Source organism: Rhea pennata, chromosome 11 (genome assembly GCF_028389875.1).
Source record: "Rhea pennata isolate bPtePen1 chromosome 11, bPtePen1.pri, whole genome shotgun sequence".
Taxonomy (NCBI): Eukaryota; Metazoa; Chordata; class Aves; order Rheiformes; family Rheidae; genus Rhea; species Rhea pennata.
The window spans coordinates 4,775,206-4,790,459 of record NC_084673.1 but is presented as its reverse complement, the minus strand read 5'-3'; the positions used below and the strand labels follow the sequence as shown (position 1 = coordinate 4,790,459).

General features: G+C 38.2%; 1 protein-coding gene across 2 annotated transcripts in view; it reads left to right on the top strand.

Annotated features, from left to right (window-relative positions):
• KLHL13 (kelch like family member 13) overlaps positions 1–15,254 on the top strand; it is an 83,369-nt gene that overhangs the window by 10,172 nt on the left and 57,943 nt on the right. The window contains exons 2-3 of one of the 2 annotated variants that reach the window (XM_062584541.1): positions 177–296; positions 7,649–7,707. In XM_062584541.1, the coding sequence (XP_062440525.1) occupies positions 267–296; positions 7,649–7,707 (89 nt within the window). In that variant the 5' untranslated portion in view covers positions 177–266. The remainder of the gene's footprint in view (positions 1–176; positions 297–7,648; positions 7,708–15,254) is intronic. The other variant, XM_062584542.1, reaches the window with a different exon arrangement.

Sequence of the window (15,254 nt, the reverse complement as noted above, 5' to 3'; positions counted from 1 at the left end):
TCCAATTTTCCACTCACGTTGGAGATAGAGCTCAAAGAGCTGCAGAAAGTAATAGTTAACTTTTCTGGGAATGCTGTACTTCAAAGTTCTTTTAAATAAAAAAATTAGTGAAAAATAATGTGCAAGCATGTGTGACTTCTTTTTTTCTCTCTCTCTCTTCCTGAACCTTGTTCTAGATGTCAAAATTAACCTGGACTACTTTGGAATGGCGAAACATAGCCCTGGGATCCTGCCATGAGCAGTAAGAAAGTTGAGATGCTTTGTGTATGCAGCTAATAATAAAAAAGAAAAAAAGGGTAAGGCCCAGTGAAACTGCTTCTATTCAATTAACATAGCTAGGCAACATATTCAGTAGTTTACTGGATGTACTTGTAGCTTTTCATGTAGTAATGAGGCAGTACAGTAAATCTGTTATATGGAAAAATTGCAAATTTTTGAGTTGATGTAAACTAGAAATCATGAAAAATTTTAATTTGAGAGCTGCAATTTATTAGCAGTTTTAGGGATTCTGCAGAGCTCTCAGCAGAGTGTTGCTTGAAGGTGCTCACAGGTGTTTTTGGAAGAGGAAATGAGAAATACACTTGTTCAGGTGTTTATCTCAGCGAGTGTCAGCTGCTCACGTGCAGAGGGCCGGACTCTCTGGTGTGGGAGATGGTAGTGGGGAACCTGGTAGCTGGCAGGATGCTGGAGGTGGGCAGGCTGTTATGGGGGGGCATTATGATAATAACCGTAATTATACGCTGTCAGAGTATAGCATTCCCTATTAGTCATGCTACTTGCACTGTTCCTGAGGCAACTGCTGCTGGGCAGGTAACTTGGCCAAATCTATCTTTAGTCTGACCTTTTACATCTGACTTCTCTGCGGTGCTTTCCTTACATGAAGCTTAGCATTTAACAGATGTTTTAATAGTTTGTGTATCCATGAAAGCAAGCACCTTAAAAGATGTTTTTGAGTGTTCAGCTTTTAATTCAGATATTTGTGTTACCAGTAGTGTGAAACTTTCAATTTTTATAGTTTTGTGAATAAATGTTTACATATGTGTGTTCTATGTATGCTTTATGTAGTCTTTTCTGGATATTGCAATAGGAATCCTTAAATGGATTCATTGCAAATTATTCTGCCTGTTGTTTTTTTTATTATTATTTTTTTTTTTACCAATGCAAAATAGATGACTTACGAGAGACTGTAGGTGAGTAGTAAAAGTGTAAACTTCAGCTCAGCTTGGTGCTGTTGATGCTATTTGTCAGCCTTCTCTGAGACAGAAATTAGGAGGCTTTTGTGTGGTAATAATATCACACAATCTAATAAATCAGATATAATCAATTGGAAATGAACAACACTTGGAAACTCCTGTATCTAAATGCTTCACAGCGGTTTAAACGCTTAACTTGCAAATGTTGATGAGAAGTATTTCATTTTCTTTTGTAGAGCTCTGACCATATCTCGTTTAAATCTTTCACGGGAGGAATATTTTACATGGGACTTTCAAATATATTAACCAGCTTTTGAAGCATTAGACAAAGTGTTGAATATTTTGAAAAATCTCAAATCTTTCAATGAATAGTCTAATTATTCAAATGGTAGTTGTGGCTCAAAACTATGTAGCCTTTATCAGAAGGCTTTATCAGAGCAACTGAGTAAAGACACAGGAAGCTGTTTAGCTTTTTGTACATGCACAGATTGGGGATACAACACAATACTGTTATAAATTTATTTTCACCTCTTTGATGTTTATTCAACGTTGCTGGAAAAGACATATTTAAGTATAGAATATAGACATAAAGTTAGACATATCTATTGCATTGTAAATAGCTAATTTAGAAATTCCAGTGTGGCTAAAGTCACACTTTGATCATGGATAGGCTGACCAGAGCCCAAGTTGTGCTGCTCTGAGGTCGAGGGTTTGTTCTGTTTAAATTGTCCTTTGTAACCAACTTTACGTTTAGAAGTTGAACCTATGAACTTCACCATTCAGACATTTGTTCGTTGCCCAGGACCTAGTCGTTTCTTGTGGAGTTGTGAACAAATGTACATAGTGACAGTAAATAATTCTTCAAGTGCAGTATAGTTCAGAGGAATTTTAAGGATAAAAGTGGTTCTCAGCACAGTTAGGATGTGGTTTAGCTCGGTTGGTTAGAGCATGGTACTGCTGGTACCAAGGTTGCGAGTTCAATCCCTGTATGGGCTACGCTGAGGGTTGGACTAGATGATCTCCAGAGGTCCCTTCCAACCTTACCGTTCTATGATATCTAGAATGATGTTTTGTATCTACCAGTGGTATTGGGTACGAAGTGTGGGTGGTGGGGCCAGAAGACCTGGGCTGCTGTCGTACTTATGTTCAATGTCCTTGTGCTCAGGAGATTCTTAATATTCATTTCTAGGGCAGGTAGCAGTAGAAATCCAAACCTCATCTCCAGTATTAAACCTGCAGTATTAGAAAAAGTCTATATTGGCATTAATAAGTGAAGTTGCCAGCACATGAAGCAAGTCCATCTTGTTCACCTCTCATGATGTTTGTTTGGCTTATGATAAGCCAGGGAACGGTGTGTGCAGTGCTGCCTTGCCTTATGGCTTAGTGTTTCCAAATGAGTTCAGTTCCGTGTTTCTTTCTTTTTTTTTGTTTTAAGGTATGCTCAAAATAATTGTTAAAAACCAAAAGACTAACGCCTTTAAACTGATCTGTCACCTGGTCTTCCCTTAGCTTAAAATTTTGCCTGTTGACAGCACTCTCGAAATAGCAAGCTTCCTGACAGTGGCTGGTGTTTGCAATCATGCTGACTAACTCTGTCTAAAAGCATTTTTTTCCTAGGCTTTTATTAGCATACATAGGTTTTTCTTTTTCTTTTTTCCTGCAAGGATGTGGTTTAGATGGAGCCTGCAGGTAAAGGACGTGGTTGAATAAAGTAACGACTGGGAATGCTCTGAGTTTAGTGCAGAGTGATTGCAAGGTGGCTTGTTGCCTGGCTGCTTGAACGGTAGCTCGAGGAAATGTGAAGGACTTAATTTCTCGGTGAAGCAGGTGCCCCTGGTACGCTGGTGTGTAATACAGCAGAGGTGTAAGCAGTCCATCCAGTTTAAGAGTTAGCGACTTCATACTTTCAGGACCCTTGAGAGGTAATTAGTAGAAACCTTCCTTTAGTCATAACCACAGTGACAGAAGCCCACGTTGCCAGCTGCCTCCTGACCCCATCTTAGGGCGGGTTTCAGAAGCTCCTGGTCATGGTGAGATGTCACCTGCAGCCACCTCCGTTTCTCTCTTGTGTGGTCCCAGTCTGGGACTGCTGCCAGGGGAGCTGGGCTAAGTACGACTCAGCCTAGCGGGAGAAAAGCTGCTCCCCTGGGGTTGGATTGCTCTACGCTGTATTTGCTGGCACTCCTGATTTGGGGAGCGTGATGTAGTGTGGCACTGCGTGTTCCTGCTGCCCCAGGTACCGTTTAAAATGGCAGATGTTTTACTTAAATGTGATCTATAAGGAATATATTAATGTTCCCAGATTCTTCAGTGAACTATCTTCTCCTGCTGCTTTAGGAGTGAAAAACTATATTAGTAAGAAACTGCTTGTTTTTTGTAAGTACTGTATTACCTAGGATTTTTAAGTTTATCAAAACATGAATCTTGATTTATTTTGAGTTCATGAAATTGAATATTTTTTTAATGAACTTATCTTTCAAGTGCATTAACAAAGGACATTAGTTAATTGCCATGTATGACAGGTAACTAGCATGATAAAATCCCTTTGAATACAACTTCTTCCCTTAACACAACTACGCATTTCTGTTAGGTTAATGTTTTTTCTGCTACCTGCATTAGTGATTATCAGGTGATATTTGATACCTGTTAATACTGCTTCCATATAGTGTAACTCTGATGTGCATTATGAAAAATAGGAAGATGCAGAAACGTGCAGAAAGTTCTCCCTGGAAACTGCAATTAGGCTATTCTATGTACTACTTTATGCTTAAAAAGGCATTTTTTGTCTTGCACTTTTCTCTCTGTTTAGAGAGATTCTCTGTAGCGACTAAAGCCGTGCTATGTTTAAGGGTGTAGTTCAATAATCAGCTGCTGCTGAAAGGGACAGTGCGGCTTTCTTCCCCTGCTCCGTGCACAGTTGCTAAGTGCGTGCCTAGGAACATGTGGCTGACACCAGGTGAGCTGGATCAGCTTGCTCTTCTGGTGGAAAACTGATTTGTCAAGTGGGTTCGTTCTCCCTTGGACAGGAGTTTTTCTGTTGATCTGGGCAGCTGGGTGGTTTGTCAGATCCAGCACAAGGCAGGCAAGTGGTAGTGGCTGTCTGCTGTAGGTCAGGCTAAATCACGGCTTCTTCAGGCTTTGTAATTTCTGAACAAAATTATAAATTCTAATTTCTGCACAAAAAAAAATGTGTCCTAGCATTTTACCAGCACATGCAAATGATTTTTATATATTTTCTGAATACTGCAAGTAGTTTAACTTGCCAGTGAAATGCTAATCCATTTCCCGTGATCTTAACCACACCACTTCTAAACTTTATGCCTAAATTCATACTGGAGGTAATTACAACAAATATATTGGTTATATGGGAAATGAATCATTATTCATAAGCATATGCTTTTGCTTTTGTATGAAAGTGATGGCAAAATGCATGATTCCTGCGTGGGTCTGCAAGGAACACTTAAAAATCCTGCAACAGCAAAAAGAGCAGCAACTACAGCAAAGAACCTAAACCAAAAAGACTTAAACTTTCAGAGCAGCGAAGCATTAGAACCTGCCCCCCCAGGTTCTAACGGGGGGGAGCCAAGTCAGTGCTGGTGGTCAGATATTTCCTTTCTGAGGACATTGTGGGTAGTTGTAAGCAGAGGTGTGAGATTTTCATATTTATGTTGGGCATACAGAATTAATGGTGAGAAAGGAAAAGTTGATGGCAGCTCTGTCATTCAAGTGAAAATTAAAAAAATTTGTTCATTCTCATTTTTTTTTAAACAGCATTTGAACCATCTGAATTTCTTTGGTAGTAAAAACATGTAAATATTCCCCACATACTTACTGGATTCTGTATTTTATTGGAAGAAAATTCTTCACCAGCCAGTTGTAGAACTTACATTAAGTTACCTTGTGCACTCTTGTGTTTAATTCTTTAATTTTCTCCTATGTACAATAAAACAGTAAAGGTAACATTCTTCATGATTTTCTACTGCAAGCCAGCCATGCAGCTCAAGAGAGGCTAAATATCTTTAGTCCCTTCAGAAGTGTGTGTGTTTTCTTTTATTAAAAAAAACCAAAAAACTCAAAAACTTAAGAATAAAAACTCAACTTTTACCTGCCGCGGTAACCGGCTCAGCAGTCTTTCATGAGCAGAATAATGTGAGTAGACAGCTTGTAAGCTTTTTAGCTGAAATCTCATTTCCCAAGGAAACATTCAGGTGAGGGCAGGAGATATGCAGGTATCAGGCATTTCATTTTTAAAGTCATTCCAGTGTTTTTTTTTTGTTTTTGTTTTTTTTTTGTTTTGTTTGAAACTGGTGAGACAGGCTGAGGAAGTTATTACCGTAGTTCAGTGGTGACTTGTGTAAATAGCTTGGTCTACTGCAGTGTTAAACTGTCCCTGGAAGAAGGTGGGGCTGACTTGTCAAGGGTTTATTTCTAGTTTTGTTGGGTGAAATTTATGGTGCTGGGCAATAGCCCGCTTGCCTGTTTCTCTCAAAATAAATTTAACAAATTTGTAACAAAGTAGACTTGGAATAACCTGATTAGGGAAGTTATGCAAAGTGAAAGGATTTAAAAGAAAAAACCTAAAAAACTAAAAAACATTTGTTTGCTGAGAAAAATCGATCTAGTTTTATTCCCAACCTTTGAGCAAGCTGGAGTGAGTGTTCCTGATGATAGTACAGAGAAGCAATCCTATTGAAGACCCTGTCAAACTAACACTGATTTGACCTGGGCAGGGGCCATGTGGACAGGCGATGTGGAACTCTATATAGACACTATACATCTCTAGTGTGCTCTGGTCCATGACCAGGCCAGATTCATTTATTTCTTGAAATGTACTTAATCTCACGGAAACTTTAAGAGTTCTACAAAGTCCAAAGGAATTGTCTTTTGATCATCTCGTACAGTTGTGTAGTGCATTTGCCTCATCAGATGCATCCGTGGAATACCCATAGGACTGTAAATACCCATAGGACAGCTAATGAGAGTGCCATAGCCATTCTAATTGCATTAACCCTGCTGCACGCGAAACGGCGTTTGACAGGTGAGCTTTTCTGAGTACATCTCTAGGAAAGCAGTTCATGCAAATAGGGTGCTTTTTGAATGTGCCAGTCTTATGAAAGATGGATAAAGCATATCCTATTTACTGAGCAGGCTTCTTTAGTAGAGGACAAGCTGAAGTTTATTACGAACGAGATGTCCTGAGATGCTGCAACACGAGTAGTTAAAACTGCTTTACCCTGCCAGCAGCTCAGACATCAGTAGGAAGGGAACAGAAAGTTTAGCTGCTGCTAAAGGATTCTGTTTGATGCTGTCTCAGTTATGGCACTTCTAAAAGTGTTGCAAAGAACACAGTGAATTTATAATTCATGTTTACAAATACTGTGTGTGAATTTTTTTCCACTAACTGTGTCTCATCTGCTTTAACAAGATCAAATTTTAGACAGAATCCTAAATTAGCAGTGCTTGTGGCTTATTCTCTGAAATTAGAATTTAATTTGTAATTCACAGAGTTTTGGTTTGGGCGTGGTGAAGGGAAATAGTGGCAAACAATTTGCAGAAGTTCTTGGTTTTTAATATATAAACTGGCCAAACATTTTGAATTCTATATAAATTTATTGTTTTGTGAACATATGTAGAAATACTCATTTACTGTTGTGTGTTTATTGTTCATTTATGTTTAAAAATGCAAAATATATAAAAGACCAGAGATTTAAGTATGACTTCAGGTGTATTGCATGGCTTATGTTTTGCAATGCTTGCATAGAATGACAGTAGCAAGTTGAAATACTGCTGTATCTTAAGTACGTGTACCTTCAAGTGCAGATGAATATGTGAGTTCACAAACTTGAAGGTAGACTGTAGTCTTTTATTTTTATTAGTGACTAAGATATACTCTTAGACTGAAAACATCAAGCATGGCTATAGCTTTTTGATCAAGTGTTATGAGATCTTAAAAATGGAGCTCATTAAAATTTAGACCTTTTTTCCTCTGTACAAATTAGTGTAATTACTTATCACACAAACAATGTGAGCTGTTTCTCTCCCTCACCCTTAAAAGGTGGCTTTTAAAATAATGAGTCACAGCTCCCATTTCAGTAAATTGTTCATGGAATAGGCAGGCTCAGGAACAACTGGGTTAAACCAAGAGATTATTTGAAAAATCTAGGGCATGTGCTCTCTCTGTTCACTTGATTAGTTTTCATAATTCATCCTTGTTTGCACAGTGGGAAGGAGCAGTAGTCATGTAGTAGAAATAAGAAACATTTCTCTTTTGTTCCTTTATCTCTGTACTTTTACTGTTGAAAGTTAGTGAAATGGGGGGGGAAAGCCATACTGTGCATGAATATTTAGAGAAATCTTGTTTTTCTAAAATACATGGCATTTGAGAGGCAGAATGCTCCTTTTGGATGTCTGTCTGTGATTCTCTGCTTTAATTCTTTTTTTTTGTTTGACTACAGGTGAATGAAGAGCAGAGGAGATATTTCCGCTTATCAGAGATGATGTGGAGAGATACTTTGTGAGTAATGTAAATGTGTGCTCTTTTTTTTCTTTTTTAAGGAAGCTCAGAATGCTTTGTGAGAATTAAGAAAGTGAGAATTTATTCTCTTTTTTTAATTTGGAGTAACTATGTTATTTGCCTAAAATTTTCATTTGGTTCTGGAAAGCCGTGAATGTGGAGCCCTGCATGGAAAGACTAGACAGAGCTGAACTCTGAAATAAAGAGCTGGAGGACAGCAATGGAGTCTGGGTGGCTTCATGAACGATTAACCATGCTGCCTAAATTTTCCACTGTGATCAGCCTACCAAAGGCTTTTGCTATTGACTGTAAACGCTGTTGCAGACATCAGTGGAAACTCTCGTGCTGGGTCCATGGGTCACCTTTAGTACGATTAACTAGGTGCTTACAGAACTGCTTCTATCAAGCCTAGCGGCCACTACCTATTTTACGTGACAGATTTTCTGCCAGTGTAATTAAGCACTTGTTAATACTTCTCCTTGCCTAATTTTAGTTGTTGGAAACATCAGACTTGCAAAGGTGGGAATAGTGGTGGTCTGTAGAAACTGGAAAGTTTCCTGTAAGTTTTCGGCATGTGTCCGTGTGCTGGAACACGATGATATTCTGATGTTATGTGGCTAAACTATGCTTCCAGAAATATGACAGGAAGTGAAGAGCCTCACAGACAGCGTGTAGGTATACCGAAGCACCTAAAGCATTTACTTTTGTATAAACAAAGTCATTTTTTATGATTGCAGTAAGTTGCTGTGATGCCTTATTTGTCCAAGGCACTCCGTGAGTATGCTGCTTTAGTAGTGCTGTAGACTCATCTGACAGCTCTTTCTTCTGAGGTGGTTACGTGCCAGGGTTTCCTCTGTGGACCCTTAGCAGTCGTTTTGCTAAATTTCTTGTAGTATTAGAGAACTGAAGAGCCTGTTAAAATTACTTGAGAATTTTCCATGGCAGTTTTGTGCTTAGTTTTTATTTCTTTGCTTTAAGTATAATAGTACTGTGGTCTTGAATGCTTTCATTTAAGCCATGAGATGAGATAGTCTGGAGGTACTGATTTATTCTAATGGTAGCTATCTAGGAGAATGATACCTTTGTGGACAACTTCATTGCTTTTCTTGGCACCGAAGAGTTGGAGTCTCTGTTAGAAGAGCTGCAGTTACTTGGGGCACCTCCATTTAATTCTTTTTTGTAGTTACAGGAATATTAATGTTACACCATGAGAAGATTTTAATTGATAAATCTCCTTTTATTATAACAAACTAGTAATAGCTTAAACTCTTAGACTAGGATTTGTTTGGGTTCTTACAATGTATTTACTTTTCTTCGTTACCTAGATCTAACAAAAAGGTTTTAAAACTGTTTTTGTACTTCTATTATCATGGAGCCTTTTGCATATTTTCGTAGATAGGATTTTGTAATTTTTAGTTTAGTAACTACTTAAAAAAAAAGTGATTGATAGTTAAGTTTCTCATTCTGGGATGAGATTCAGTGTATGCAAAGAGTGGGTGCAAATTCAGTCAAATCTACCTCAAGACAACATCGGCTTCCAGTTGTCTTTCCCTTGGCTTCTTCCAGGCTCTGCTTGCCAGCTTGGGAAGGCTGGCCAAGGCTGGTTTTTTTCTTTTTCCTTTGTTTTGTTTTTATTACAGTGTCCTGTCTGGGTGCACTCAGTGGATGATGCTGTTTTAAAAACCATCTGTGTTTAAATTCCCCAGGCTTACCAACAGGTATTTCTGCTGTTACTAATGAGAGTGAAGGGATATGGCCAAAGCCTTGACCTGAAACAGAATCTTTTGCTTTGACTTGCTGTTGTGTTCGTGTTGGACAAAGGAGACTTCATTCATAACTCAATCTTTTCTCATTAAAAAAAAAAAAAAAAATCTTTACCCAGCTTTTGATGTAGCTTTATGGAAGATTAAAGGTGAATGAAAGAAGCAGAACTTGTGTGGCAGTCTGCTCTGTAGAGGCCTGGATAAAATCTGTTTGAAGCATTTTAGATGTGCACAGTTTTATTTAATTACCACCTGGATATCACTATACAGAGCTTGGAAAACTTTGCAGTCGACAAATAGATTCACAATTTCTTTTAATAAGACATCTTTGATACCAGATTAATAAAATTACGATTTGATTTGTTTATTAGAAATGTAATTTAGGTATAAATATTTTAAGTATCAGTCTACATGCATTAAATGAAATGTTTTCCTAGTGAAACCACATTCACTGATGCATGTCTTCTTCTTTGAATGTATTTGCAGATGTTGAATGCATTTTACTATGGTAATTTTCAGAACTGGCTCTGTGAAAGAAATATACACAGCAATTGTTTTGGGAGGCAGCTAGAGTTTATTCATGCAGACGTTGCTGTTAAGGACTTTTAGCTCCAGAGCAGTCAGCTTTTCAGTCTTGAACATATGGCTGGGTCAGGTTGTGCTCTGATATTTGAGAAAGAGCGGATAAAGCTTACAGCCAATGACACCCACCATGAACCGTGTTTCTGGATTTGCCTACGTTAAAACTCCTCTGTGTCAGCATTAGTAGCTGCAAGAACAGGTAATATCCAACTAGTTTGATTAATTGTTGCAGGGTTATAATAAGGGTGAGATATAATGGGATATCTTGTGAATGAAGACAGTTTAGTCCTTGTTACAGGGCGGAGGGTTTTTTTCTAGTTCTGCATGATCATAACCTTGGCTTTAACCTCTGTGCTGCAGTATCTCTTTCTGTGAACGGTACTTACCTATTTCTACAAAGTTTGTGGGATGTATAAAGGAAATTGCTGTTGATCTGTTTTCTGTTGTTATTGTGAATATTGCTGTGCAGTTTTGAATGTACAGAATTTCTGATGAAAAGTGGAAAAATGTTTTTCCTTTGAATACTCGAGCAGCAAGCTTTCAAGAGTTTAAAATATATACTGCAACTTCAGTGCAGTAAGTTTCTTTGTTAGTAAAGCACAAGCATACAATAGAAGTTTTTTTAATTTAATAGTATTAATTTCTACGCTCACAAATTAAAAGAAATTATTAGTTCATAAGTATACTTGATAACATTGTGGAAATAAAATACTTTTGACCAAAATGCAAAGCTGCACGTTTCTTCCCTATTCTGATTGTGCTCCGTGAGTGACAGGCTGAATGAGGGTGCCTTGTTCTACTTGACATCTGCCCTTGTCTGGGTAAGTCTAATTTGTACAATAGCAGTAAGTACTTGTGCTGTGCCCTCAGTAATCAGTAGATTAGGGGTGTATGTGACAAGTTGGACACTGAAGGGACATGCTGTATCTAAGCTATTCAGTTTCCTAGTGAATGGACTAATATGCTCTGCTGGCCTTTCCAGATCTTAGCAACAACATCAAGCTTTACGCTCTTAAAATAACTGGTGGGTGGCAGTTGTTTTATTACCATTTTTTTTTTCTGCTAGGGAAGAGAAAGTGATTTCCAAAGGTCATTAGTTCTGTTGTCTTAATGGAGATAATAGAGGCTTTTATCTTTGACTTTTGTCATATTTGTTGGATTGCTTCTGTGTGTTTTTTTTTTTTTTTAATCAAAGTCTAATCAGACTTTGTCAAGGAATCCATTTCATCAGCATGAATGTATTAAATATAAGTGATGATGAATGAGCTTTAACTAGAGGTTACTCCTATTGGCCAAAGACTTTGTGAAGGAGGAAGAGTGCAGGTGAGAAGTGCAAACCCTTCACAGAGCACTGAAGGTATAATGATTTTGTAAGACTTAAACGTTTTAGGAACAATTTTTCTCAAATTAATTATTTTTTTTAGACCAGCTAAAAACCTTGGTAATCATTCATTTTTCTGCAAATATTTGAGATAAAACTCAGTTCAGTGTGCAAATCAAGGCATGAAATATTTAATCAGCTGACTCTAAAATTTGTAACAGTATTTAAAACAATACTTTGGTACATACATCACAATATTGCAAAAATTCTGCTATTTCCTACTACAGTTTCAGTGCTGTGAGTTGAGCCTCCTTGTGCAGTGTCCTGAGCTGGAATCATGGACAGCAGCCTGTAGTGACAGGTTGGTTAGTGGTCTCTGCCTCATTCCTGTAAAAGTGCGATGCTGTGTCTGAACAAGCTCTTTCATCCATGGCAATTTTCAGGTAAAAGTTACATTTGCTGGTGATAAAATGAGGGTATTGAAGAATGGGAGGGAAGAGGGCAACCTGCCACCTGCAAGGCTCGTTAGGTGAACGTAGGCTAGCCAGTTGCCAACCTGCTCATTTTCAACTTACCTGTCCAAAACATTACTTACTAACCAAAACATTAAAAACCATCAGAAAAGGTGGATGTGGAAAGAGGTGCCACTTCCCCTGCAGGATGGAGACACACGTGTGTGTGGTGTCTGTTGAGGTGGTGGAATGAAGCAGTGGAGAAGAGCTGCGACTTTGATCTCAGTGAGGCTGTCGGCTACAAAGCTGGTGACATCTTCAATGCGGGAAGATTAGCTGCTTTGTTTCAGATCATCTTTAGAAAAGAAATGAAGACGGTTCTAATTTTAAACTTCAATTTCAAAAATCTTTGTATAAAATGCCACTCTGTGTTTGTCTTGAACAGTGACTTTGGTATTTCCAGACTTGCTGCTCTTGGAGTTCAAATTATGAAGCCCATGGCTGTCACCCATTGACTTGAGAGTCAAGATCCATAAGGGCACAGATGTCCGTGTAATCGGACAATAAAACAATCCAGTCTTAGCATGATTGCATGATTGTGCTAGAACAAATGCAAATACTATCCTGAGGTTGAAATTGCCAAATAGTTCTGAGATTAAAAGTTTGGTTGTGGTACAAACTGTATAAAGTTCATTCTTTTTCCATAGAACAGCTATGGAGATTTAATTTGCTCTGTCTGCAGCGTCTTAAGGTTGGTGTAGCTCCTCTGAAATAGTTTGTGTTTGGACTTGGTGCAGGCATCCTGGGTCACTGCAGGATGTTTTAAGATGGTGAGAGTAAGGCAGTAGATCTTCTGGAGATTTATAGTATGCACATTGCTGAGGTTTTTCATTGGACACATTGCTTGTGTCCTTCGTGTTAGCTTGTATTTATCACAAGCCAGATGTTCAAGATGCTTTAACAGCGCTCTGTCTGCTGCACATGCTAGCTTTGCAGTAGGATGGTTTACATATAACCAGAATTACTTGTACTGGTTTTAAATATGGTTTTGTATTATGGAGTTCAGCGTAGTGGATCCTGTTCTATTAAACAGTCTCACTTCCTTTTTTAGTATTTGTGGCTTTCCTGAAATTATACTGTTTGTAAATGATATTTCAGGAAGTCTGAACTGATCTAGTATATGCTTAACGCTGAAATTTAATGAATTCTTAAGTGCAATATAAAGTGTGTTAGTTTTTCAGGAACAGAAGATTCTTTAATTTTTAAGCTTTGGGTAATTTCACACCTGTGTTTTTAATAATGGTCTCCTGATTTTGCTACAAGGAGTCAAAACTAAATAGCTTTGGAAAAAATACCTTGATTTTTAAATGTAGCAAGTAACATTTGTTTTAGTGTCTTTTCAGTTAAAGAGAAATCTATGGGAAATACGTTTTTGTTTTTTCGTCATGCCTTATTTAACACTTGCTCATAAGCAACCCTGATACAACATATGCTGCAGTTGCATGCTTGCTTCTGGATCAGAACAACCTGGAGCGAAGTAGCCTGAGCCTTTGTGCTGCTCTCGTGCTAGCAGAGTGCTTAGCAATCAGCTTACACCTCTTGTCTTGTTTAGTTGTGGGGGCTGTCCAGCAGAAGTAAATGTTTCAGCTGTGCACACAGACTTAGAGATGCGAAGTGCTACCTTGATAGTAGGTGCTTACTTGCACTTGTTCTGCTCTATCTGTGGTTTGTCAACCTTCAGCTCCTGCTTCTGACTGCAAAAGCTCACAGGTATTTGTCTTCCTGGAGGAAGAAATCTTGGGTTTAAAATTCAGAAATAAAACTTTAAAAGGATTGTTGAAGAAATTTATGAACTTCTTAAATAGTTTTTTTTTAAAAAAACTTCATCCCAATGAAGTGCAATGAAGTGAAGAATCCCTGATTCTGTGGCAAGCATGGACCTTTTATTCTTTTGAATTTATTCTAGACTTCTGTGTTCCTGCTTTTTGTTTCCTTTAAAAAAAGGCTAACTGAAGGATACAGCTCAGTATCTACTTTGCAAAAACTCTGTTTGGGTAATACATTGCTTGAGTACTCACCTGGCCAGCATTGGCAGTGTGCAAATGTAAAACAAGACATCTTTCAAACTGCTTATAAGCCAAGAGTGCGAAATGAGAGAGCAAGGATCGATGGGGATCTATAGGAAATCAAACCAAGTGACTTAGAAGAAGTAGTTCCAATGTATCAGCCCTCTGACAGATGTCAGGTCGTGCATCGCTGGCTCGGTGCTGGTTGTTCTGAAGGAGAAATCATCGTGGCCTTTTATAAAAGCACCTTCGTCCGTAAGAGGTCACATGAGAGAAACTGTAGAGGTGCTTGTTGGACAGTTTGCCAAAGATTGATCTAATTAAGGGGAATAAATGTAGCAACTGCAGCAAAGCTGAGCCCCGAAGGACCTTGGAAAGCAGCCTTTTGTGCTTGATGTGGCGAGAGACGCAGGAGTGCTGGCTGGATGCATGGAAATACATTAACGTGGCTGAAGTGACGAGCCAGGAGGACGTTCAGCAGAGTTTCAGAGGATAAAGAAATACGGAATTTGTCTGAAACCAAAATAATTTAATTCTCTGCAAGGTGGATTTTTACTCGAGTAGGTAACAAGGGGCAAAACTGTTCTGAAGACATAAAACATTTTTTCCATAATTATTTTTATGTTTGACACTAACTCTTTATGTGCAGGTAACATTCTTTTCCCAGTTGATTTGATGAAATAAACTGGTAAAAATTATTTGCCAATGTAACTGTACTAGTTTAAGGCTTTTGCTAATATGAATGTGTGAAGTGTTTAAAGAAACAGCACACTTATTTCCTATACCTCCACCCCCTTCCCAAATCAAAAAGATGACACAAAACTCTTCTCCCCTCCTCCCCAACAAACCTCCCATCAGACAAAATTACATGTCTTGTGATACAGCCGTGCGGCAAGATGAAAAGCTGAAATGCAGATCTGTCCAAAGACCCAAGGTAATACGTGGGTCTAAAAGAACAAATGAAAAGGCTGTTTTGCATATAAATATTGTTGTATTTACTAAAAGCCTTATGTTATTAATATGTCTGTGGACCTAGTTCAACTCTGAATTTCATTTTTATTTGTAGAAGCTTTGCCAAAGAAAACTACTACTCAAATTCATTGATGTTACAGAGTGTGTTCTTGTCCAGAATGTTTTGTGGTGCAAAAGTGACTTCTGATGCTGATTTTTCTTTGGAAAGTAATTTCCTCAGTGCACAACACAGTTTTTTTAAGAAAATTTTTTAATGCAGAATCAAGAGGTGGAAGCAGTAAATGTTTGAAGTAGCAGCTGCTGTGCTGTATGCGTGTAATATGTTCGAAGTGCTTCGTAGGCAGGGAAAAGTTCTCTCTCTACTGTCAGCCTAAGTGTATTCTGAGTAAAT